This window comes from Anneissia japonica, unplaced genomic scaffold (genome assembly GCF_011630105.1).
Source record: "Anneissia japonica isolate Jap-2015-1 unplaced genomic scaffold, ASM1163010v1 scaffold439_len473750_cov173, whole genome shotgun sequence".
Classification (NCBI taxonomy): domain Eukaryota; kingdom Metazoa; phylum Echinodermata; class Crinoidea; order Comatulida; family Comatulidae; genus Anneissia; species Anneissia japonica.
This window is the reverse complement of record NW_022691745.1, coordinates 424,636-435,587: the sequence shown is the minus strand read 5'-3', so window position 1 is coordinate 435,587 and position 10,952 is coordinate 424,636. Positions and strand designations below refer to the sequence as shown.

The following is a 10,952-nucleotide window of genomic DNA, read 5'->3' as shown; positions in this document are numbered from 1 at the left end:
TCATTTACTTTTACTTTTGATTTGTCATGTTTTGATTTTGTTTGTTTTCTTATATTTTCCTTGGACGCACCGTTTTCTACGTGTGCCACTGTTGTAAAAGTGTAGCTTCCAAATAAAGAATATATATATATAAGGAAATGGTACTGAAAATTCTGTATGCAAGATAGCCCTACCTCTCTATAAATGTTGTAATTTGTGTACTCGTATTGATTTTACTTTACATTGGTTTATGCCAAAGGTGTCTTCTTAAGATTTGCTCGTCTCACCTCAACAATGTTCGGTCTGAAATGGACAATACCAACTACTCTCTCCCTAGATAAAAAAAAAAAATGGAGGAGGAGGGCATAAATTATATACTGTATAAATGCATTGACAAGTCGCATATCCATGAGTTTATGTATCTGCCTTTGAATAAAATATTTATTTTGTAATTTTCCGAGATCGCCGTCCTACAAAATAACTTGCTTTTGTTTGTTATTTTTGTTGAATTTTAAACAATTCCCCATACCGGTACCCGCTTTACCCAGAAGAAAGTCTACAGCTCTTTGCCTACATGTTTTTACAATGATTTTATTTGTGGAGGCCTGCCATCAATGGAAATATAAAATCATTTTTAAGGAATTGTTTTGTAGGTAGGTATACAGGATGCCATGCTTTAATATTGATCAAATGTGGTTTTTGTTTTACAATAATTCAAATATAAGCCCACATCAAAACGTTACAAAGAATCGATTCATATTCTAAATGCTGGTTATGTTTATACGTGTAACCATGGAGCTTCATGAATAGGCAGTTGGTTATACACTTCTTTGCCGTGTTTCTTTTATAGGCTAATTTTAAATTGGGTGGCATAATACAGGTAGAACAATGGAAAGTAGGCTGGTTTCCCCTGACATTTTCCACCGCAAATTTCTCCCCGGATATTCCTCAACCCCGGATATTCTCCACCCCACCCCCGGTGACATTTCCCCTATGATATTTAACTATGTTTATAAAACTAAAATAATTTTATTATCCATTTTAACTTATATAATAATGCTATTCATACAGAATAAACAAGGTTATTTCTTTTGATCTTTATAGTTATTTCTTTTTTTAAATTAAATTAAATTATTATTAAAATTATAATTATAATAATAATAATATATTATTATTATTATTATTATTATTATTATTATTCATTGTTATTATTATCATTATTATCATTAAATTATACACTATTGAAGACATGGACTAGTGGATAACATTAGGCCATTAGGCACTAAGATATTACAATTACATATTTTTTAAGAACACATTTTATACCACAGAGGCTAAAGTGGCTTAAAAATTAAGAACAAAATAAGAAAAAATTGAGGCTGAGGTAAAATGTCAAATGAGGTTTTAATTTTTTTAAATAGAAAAACCAACAAATCTTATCCTTATTTGCAGCAGAGGAAATCCACAGAGGAATAAAGTGACTAGGTATCTAATACCATGAAGGAATAAGTTTCATGATAATACCCTATAATACAGTATAATGCTGTAAAATAATAATTTTGTATGACTGAAAAGTAATATGAACGGAATAAGTACAATTTAAGACTGAAATCGGCAACAAATATAAAGAACACTGAATCTGGGCAAAAATTTGTTCAATCAGCCTTCAGTCTTGCTATCTTAATGCACTAATGAATATCGTAGGAGTAACTACTTCCTTAAAATTAAGTAAAATAAAAAATTTAAATGTATCATGCATTAAAATTTATAATTGAAATTACATAAGATGTAAAAAGGAGACCAAAAGTCGGGGGGGGGATTATCTTAGTGTGGGGTGGGGGAATCTGCCTAGAACCAGGATAAATGTAGGATAATAACCCACAACTGTGCTGAATTATGGGCGTGGTCCGTGACCACCTAGCGGCCGAGGCGTTTATAGTCACCAAAATGCTATAACTACATTTGGATGGGAATCACTAGCTGATTGAAGGAAAGCTGCAAAGCTCATCCAATTTACCAGATTCACAGTGGTATATCACCAGTCTGTCCAAAGCTCCATCATAATGATTCACTCGCAACCTACAAATACCAAAACTCTTGAATGCATACCAGCGCATCAGTTCTCAGAGGATCAAGACACCAGTATTCTTTTTTATTTTACGTAGTCTAGAACAATAATCAATGGGAACCAGATATTCCAATCTCTAACTTCCCTACAAACCAGTGACGGTGTCAGCTAGAGTGGGAAAGAGGCTTAATCCCCTCATTGTAAAGGGCAAGCCACCCTTCCCTAAAAAAGGCTTAATGAAATGAAATGCGTGTTTATTGAGTTGAGTTTGAGTATACAGGTATAACAAGTGTATTTTATCAATTTTACATTTTTAAAAGTGTTTTTAAGTCTGAAAGTGCAATTTCCGACCATTCTGAAGTCCTTTAAAAAAAATCTCATTAGGGATGGGGACTCTCATTGGGGAGGGGGACATCCACTCCCAAAACCCATCCCCGGGCTCGGGCCTCAGCCCCCTCGCTCCCTCCCCCCTCCCCCTTGTCGGACAGCTTAGCCCCCCCCCCCAGAAAATATATCCTACAGCCGCCACTGCTTCCAACCCTTAAGCAATTTAAATCCGCAATTCAACACAACTTAACCTAATTGCGAGTAATCACGAGGTGGCACACGACTGCACACCATGGTGTCATGTACCTTATTTCCCGACAGTTGGGGAGGGGAAGGGCAATGGGAATACAAGGTTCTATGATTGGGGTTTCCGGTGTCACATGACCGCTACTGTAATTGTATGCCTCCTATCCTATAAAACAGATAAATTTAATAAGCGTTCCTGCTTGACTCTTTATAGACTCAAATTCATAAGCACAAATAGAAAATAGAATATTGTTCAATTTTTATTTTTTATGAAAAGGACAATGGAAAAGGTTAACATCCACCATTTAAAAAAATTGTCATGTCTTACTTACAGGGAATGCTGACTTCTGTTATGATGATAATGACTTTATTGAGCTGACATGCCCAGATAGTTTCAGTTTCTCAAAAACCTATTGCTGTGGGTCGTCTGGCTACTACTACTGTTGCAATTCTGATGATTATGACATCTATAATGACGTAGCTGAGTAAGTACTTTAATAGTGTAACTGGTTACACAGTGTACACGTGCATGATTTCGTTTTTATTTGATGTCTGGACGTGAGTTAAAATCTTGATTAAAAACGATCTGTTGCTAATTACTGACAGACACAGCACTTCCACTTGGCTCAACCCAGACAGGTCTACACTTTGGTTCTGGTTCTGGTGGGTAAAGCCAACCTCCTTTAAAGGACTCCGAAAGTGTAGGAGTAAAACAGGAGGGGTAGAATGACCGTGTCGAATCGAATAATAGGAAAGGTTCATCGCCGCAGTTTAAGACGCGCAGCGTCAGTCATGACCAGGCTTGCCGAACCTCCTCAGGCCATTGAAGACCTGATGGGTAGGAAACTCACAATCACACGAGCATCGGCTTTGCAAAAAAAAGCACATTTGGAAGTGAAATCTCGGAGCTTTTAGAGGTAGAATAAGCAAAAATTACACCTCCAAGAAAGGAGGTGAGAAAGATACGATGTTAAAGTATACACTTTAAAAAATTAAGAAAAAAATTATATCCTTCGAGTGATTGTGTTTCTGTAGAAAAAATACAGTATTATCCGGAACCGCCCAAGTATTTTTCTAGACGATTGACGCTTGGTTTAGAGGGTCCAGGCACGATTGAACCATTTTTAAAAGCACTTCTGGGACGTACCCAAGGGAGCCGTGGGAGTCGCGGGAACCACAGTTTCCCCTCCCCTTTATACACAGTTTTAAAATGTTCAAGCTTGTTCTTGCTAGCCAATGCAAATTCTTTCATGGGATTGCTCAAAATTAATACTTCTAAAATATTTAAATATGCATCAGCACACGTTACACATACAGGCCTAATAGGCCTACTATAATTATAACACACAGGCCTAAGCGTAATTTAAAAAAAAATTAAATCCATAAATCCTATGCCAGGTTTTTTTAAGATAGAGAAATGTGATATTGTATGGTTGAGATTGGTTTTTATGCTTTTGCAAGCTTTTATAATGTTTTGTTTACAATAATAATAATAATAATAATAATAATAATAATAATAATAATAATAATAATAATAATAATAATAATAATAATAATAATAATAATAATGACGATGGTGATAATTATGATAATATTAATGATATTAAAAATGAAGAAAATTGTGCTAAAGGCGAAAAAGAAAGTTGTGATTTGTTGATCATATAATAAGATAGAGTTAGGCTTAAATGACCTGGATATTCCCTGATAAAAGATCGTGAGAAAAGTTTGACTATACTGTATAATGGTAATGTGATGATGATGAATTTTACTATATCAAATTGTCATTTCCGGCCACCTAGAGGTATTATTTCCTCAAACTTTCTCACCCCAGTCCCAAACATGGTGGGGCTGAGGGGTTGTGAAATCACGGTTTTGAAGTATGTAAAGTACATATAGGCCTATGTCAAAAGACAATGTTTTTAAGCTTTAGTTTCTATGGTACATCACACAATAATAATAATAAGATCTCTATAGTTGCCGAAAATCCCTAGTAAAAGATCATGAAGAATTATTTGTTGGCGATTATTATTTTGACTAGGCCTATTATGATGAATTTTACTAAGAGTGTCCAATTCTTGCTATCAACCGTAGCCTACTGTTTCCTCAAATGTTCTCACCTCAGCCTCAATCATGGTGGGTCTGAGGTGGTATTGACCTTTCAAACAGATCTACCTAAATTTCAAACAGATCTACGCCCTTCCCTGGGGTATGACATAAATTCCATCGAGTCGGAACCTAAGACTCAGAGTATGTCTTAGTGGATGCTGAGGCGAGGGTGCATACATTTGTTTTAGGATGTAATCTGGTTGTAATACCCTCAATAATACAGTAATATACTGCTGTACAATAATAACTTTCGATGTTTGAAAATTGTGTAAAAATAAGAACAAATTAAAGACATTTTTGAGCCTCAAACCGGCAAAAAAACAGTGAGCCTTGGCAAAATTTTACTGGTTCTTATAAAATAAAAAGTGTATTCTAACGTTTTAAATGTTTGTTAGTAAAGATTGTTACTATTATTATTTTTTCCTAAGCATCTTTATACTGGATAACATAATCATGAAGTTTTTTAAAAATTAAAACTTCAGCACAGTCTGGCAATTGACATTGTGAGAGTAAACCCGGTGAAGGAATGATGGGATGGGTCGTCATAAGCTAAAGATAAAAATTAAAAAGTCAGCTTACGAAATATGATGCCATGATAGACACGACGTGTCTTAGATAAATTATTTAGGAGAATTGCCAACACAGAAAGCTGCTAGGTAAGACCTGTCCTATAAACGTTACTAAAAGTCACCAATTTGGTAAACACAAGTGAATTTAAAAAAAAAAACTATGTCAAGCAGTAGCACGTTCCCGCTGGGAGCCTATGTTTTGTAATTGAATTTTAAGACAGAGTATTGGTGTTGTTATCTATTTTCAGCTCTATCAGCACTGCAATCATTGTCGTCATTGTAATCAGCATCCTCATTGTGGTTGCTATTGTTGGTGGCATTATAGCATGTTGTGTGTGTGGTTGTGTATGCTGCGCTCAAGCGTCTCGCCCGGTGACGAGAACTGCAGTCGTAACAACACGTAAGTATGTCTCTGTTATATACTGTACTGCAAAATCATTTAAAACTAGTTCCATTTGACAAATTATTAGATATATCACCAAGTAGACACAGATATTATAATTAAAGGGGAAAAAACTTGCTGTATGGGAACTATGTGACGTCATGCTTCGAACAAACAAACCACAAGCTTAATCAATCAATCAGTCAATCAATCAATCAACTTTTATTTCAGAATTTCCTCCATAACAAATAAATACAAAAAGGAAAGAAAAAATAATACTACAAACTGTATGCAGCAATAAAAACTGCTCAATATAAAAGTGTACCGTATTCCACTTTGAAAACATAATTTAATACTGATTTAACAACACTTTTAAGCTGGCTGTTTATAGTAATAATGATATAGGGATTTATATCACGCCTGTTGCTCTAAGGGATCAATGCGCTGGCGATGTTATTATCCCCGGGTCATTGGATCCATCATCCAAGCAACACAAAGTGCAACCTCCTTGACGAGTATTCCTAGTCATGCGTGCAATTTAATGCAGACACAGACTAATCATTGAATGCCACATCATCCTACCAGGACAGTACGGTACCCATTCTTGGGTGGAGAGAGAAAAAAATGAAAGGTCCACTGATTAATCTCAGATAAGAAAGTATAATACATACTCCAAGTATTGAAATACACGCCATCGTGTTGGGATTCAATATTTCGACATTAATTATGTCATCATCAGGAATGAAAAAATTATCCATATTAGCAAGCTTATATGCACTAGTACCAAAAGTGTTTAACCTATCAAAACATTACCTCTATTAGGTGAAATAGCAGTGATTTAAACAAAAGATCAAAGCATTCTTACTCTAATGATCAAGATACCTACAAAAACAAAGGAAGCTCTTTTGAAGCTCTGCCCATTGTTAAGCAAAGGGTAGTCTACGTATAGCAAACGCTTCTTTTAACAATAGGATATACCAGTTTCGGGAGCTGTCAATAATGTTAGTACTAGAAAATATTAAACCTAATTTATTACTTACATTTACAGACGACATTATCATTTTCAAGTATACCATGTAATCCTAAAACATATTGGAATGCCTCACAGTTTTTAACATGATCAAATATAACACTATCAGATCGTGAAGAATGTTCTTTAAGTCTAGTTATTAAGCACCTATCTGTCTTACCAATATAATCACTATTTCAGCCTGGACATTTAAAATAGACAACAGAACTTCTGTACTCCTTAGGGGTTTGATCCTTAGTAGATATAAAATTTCTTAACAATGGGCTCAGAGCTTAAAAAGAGCTTTCTTTGTTTTTGTAGGTATCTTTGATCATTAGAGTAAGAATGCTTTGAACTTTTGTTTAAATCACAGCTATTTCACCTACTAGAGGTAATGTTTTGATTGATTAAACACTTTTGGTACTAGTGCATATAAGCTTGCTAATATGGATCATTTTTTCATTCCTGATGATGACATAATTAATGTCGAAATATTGAATCCCAACACGATGGCGTGTATTTCAATACTTGGAGTATGTATTATACTTTCTTATGAGAGAGAAAAACGTAGATAAGTGCCTTGCCCCAAGGATACACAAGCGAATTTCACAGCGAATTCGATGAAACGCATCCGCTCCTCCAACCGGTATAGCTCTAATACTAACTTATCCTAATTATACCGAATGAGACAAAGTCTCATTAAAAACTATAGTAACATACATTTAATATATATGGTGTACGGTAAGAATGGCCCCGGAAAAAATGGCCCCGGAAAAAATGGCCCCGGAAATAATGGCCCCGGAAAAAATGGCCCCGGTAAAAATGGCCCCATAAGACAGGTAGGTATAAATGGCCCCAATAATCAAATTCTACGACTGTGATATTCTTCGTAACAATCTACCTCCACACCCCTCAAGCAATGATCCAAAACTTCTGTCAACGCTTTGTTTGACGTCATCAGGTCTGTTCGCCTGCCGACGTCATTCCCAAAGCTTTTAGTTTTGGCTAAGTTTTCACGAATTACAAACTCGTGCCCGTCTATCTCGTGGCCACACCCACTGTCCGTTAATATTCCCGAGCTTCCTATAATTGCACATGTTGATTTGATTGATATATTTTTGCGCCTGTCGATATTGACGTCATACGGTAAGATGGTTTTATTAGAAGATAATCCCAACTTCAAAATCGTCCTCCTGAAATTAAAAGATTTTGGGAAAAAATATAATGCTGATGTTGGATTTTTTTTTTTTTTTTAATTTAAGCAATTTCTGTTGTGCAACTTGTATGTATTTTAATTATATTTCTATTGGTTACTAATATGAGTGTATTTAAGGAACCATGTCTCATAGCTGTATTTATACCGTTGTGACAATAAGGTTTTATCGTATCGTAGTAATGTATACATACATTTTTTTTCTCCCCCAGAACAAACCCAGCATACTCAAGCAGTTATTCAACAGCCTTACTACCCTCCGCAGGGCGGCTATCCTCCACAACAGCAGGTATACCCTCACCCTGGTGGCTCATATCCACCTGCAGCAGCTGGAGCTGCATATCCACCACCTCCAGGCGTAGCATATCCACCTCCCGCTCAAGACCAAAAGCTACCAAATTACGTTGGTTAAATTGCCTAATTTTAAAGGAAAAATACACTGCTAGCAATTAACCATAGTCTCTGCTGCTAGTATAGGCCTATCATAATTTTTCAACCTTGATATAACCCTTCAACTGTGCAAGCAACATAAATACTAATAAGATTTCAACATCCTCCCTAGACATCTGCAATACTCAATTTACCATTTAACTCAGAAGAAAAAAATCATGTACAGTATAAGGTTTGAATTTTTTTATACCGTAATTTTAATTGAGGTAGTTTTGGGAACGTATTAATAGCTAGCTATGCTCCCTTCCATTTGCATACCGTATCTATTCGAATAAGAGTCAGAAACGCCCATGGAATATATCTGCAGAGCCTTCAATAAACAAAATTGAGTTGTTAGGATGGGGACGTATATTGGAGGAAGAATTTATTATTCAAATAGGGGAGTTTATTTGAATAAATACAGTATCATAGAAATGATCAATAAGCCTGTATTTTAGCCTAGGATACCGTCTTGTCAATAGAATTTTATTTAAAATGCTATGTATGCTGGCCCGGGGCCCCACTAAATTTGTCAAAAATATTTTTTAACTGGAGATAAAAAAAAAAATATATATACAATTTTATGTCTGTGAAGTGCAATTTCCGGCCATAAAGGTGCCATATTCATAAATTTTCTTACCTCAGCCCCAATGGTGGGTCTGAGGTGGTATAGACTCAATTGTGAAATTCCCTCCCTGGCCTCAATTTTCTGGATCCATATTATATCATCTATTCGTCGTTAAAAACATTCAGAATAACAATGCACATCTAAAATCCCACGATGGAATTGGTGACTGGGACCCAAAAAGGGCCCAAAGTTTCAGAGAAATACACAGGGCCCCCGACCCCATCGTTACGCCACTGATGGCATGTCTACATTGTAGGCTCATGAGTGTATATATATCAATGTATTATTCATAAAACACAAACAACGAAAATCACAGCAAAATTTAGGCCAACTAGCAGTTAAAAAAAACTGAATTGTATATTTATACACTCCATACATTTGCAAACACTTGTATAACCACCATATTCACTGTGAAGCATTTTGTAAACTTGTTGGTAGTGCTCAAATTTATATTTCTGTGCAGTTTTCTTAAGGCCAACTCATACAGCGTCGTACAACGGAACCCGACGCGATTCATCGTCGGGGACATTCTTAAACCAGCGTGAGAAATATGAAATGTGTTTAATAATCTACGAAATCGACCGTCCCCTACGCAAACCATCGCGTTGCATTGAACTCGTACAGACCCGACGCGACAACAAATCGCGTCCTGCTGTGTCGTACGATGTTGTCTGATTTGGCCTTTATTCTTCAACGATTATATAGCGTTATATTTTACTTTGTAAATAAAGGACAAAAAGCAAGACTTAGTTGTGTTATATGAATTAATTGCACCAGGACACACACACACGCACGCGCGCACACACACACACATGCAAGCATACTGTTTTTATTATTTATCAATTTATTTATGTGTTTACGGTGCTACGCACCATACCTTCATTATTATGTATAGGCTACCTTAGACCCATCCAATAAAGAATAAGGACTTGATTGTTTGGTAATTTCCACACTCGTTTGTTCCTATAAACAGTCATATCATCACTTATTCAATGTACAGTACTTTGTTGTTATGTACTCAAGATTGAGGTATCCCTCATGAAACAGTCTAGTGCAATAAAACGTCGAGTCCTTGCAGCAATAATAATTATAATGGCAGTAAGAAAGATGTGTATAAGAGACAGCATTTACAGTGTTCGAATAAAGGACATAATAATACATCGCGTAGCACAGCTCTCAACGAATGTAGTCCCGTAAATAAATGTAGAAAGAAATTGTGTAGTAAAATGCCCCTAGCGGGACTCGAACCTGCGACCTCTCGCTGTCAAGGCGAGTGTCATTACCATTAGACGACGGAGGCTTCATGGTTGAACAGATTAAAATACCACCAGATACACTCCATTACACAATAGGTACGGCTAGAAACAATATAGTTGCATATAATATAAATCAAGATAGCCGTTAACACTGTTAAATTACATACAGTATAAATTGTGTTTCGTTATACTTCAACTTGATATTTCATTTGTTTCCTTATGCTATTCAACTAACGATCAGATATCAACAGAGTTCTCAGAGCGAATGAAAACAAAAATAAGAGGTTCAACAGTAGGTTTGATTGGACATTACAACATACTGTTGAAGTTATATATATATATATATATATATATATATATATATATCCTTATATATGTTTATATTTTTATATATATCATTATTTAAAAACATTATATGTACCTTTAATAATTTATATTATATATATATATATATATATATATATATAATATACACACATATATACATAAATATATACACACACATAATATATATATATATATATATACACATACGTATACACACACCCTCACACCGCACAAACACATACATACAGAGCATACATACATACATATATATCTTTTTTTTTTCACTTCAGCCTGGCTTTAATAACAGCTATATCGAACCTTTACTAACACAATAGGTCCCAAAGGTAGTATTGAATTGGAAGGCAAACTGTATAAACACACCATACAATAACAAAAGTACTGTATTACACAAA

At 35.3% G+C, this 10,952-nt stretch overlaps 1 protein-coding gene across 1 annotated transcript in view; it reads left to right on the top strand.

Moving 5' to 3' along the window:
• Positions 1 to 8,930, top strand: part of LOC117100091 (protein shisa-5-like) — a 10,205-nt gene extending 1,275 nt beyond the window's left edge. Inside the window, exons 2-4 of the mRNA XM_033239643.1 lie at positions 2,955 to 3,105; positions 5,544 to 5,695; positions 8,112 to 8,930. Coding sequence (XP_033095534.1) covers positions 2,955 to 3,105; positions 5,544 to 5,695; positions 8,112 to 8,311 — 503 coding nt within the window. The 3' untranslated portion in view covers positions 8,312 to 8,930. The remainder of the gene's footprint in view (positions 1 to 2,954; positions 3,106 to 5,543; positions 5,696 to 8,111) is intronic.
• The last annotated feature ends 2,022 nt before the right edge of the window (positions 8,931 to 10,952 follow it).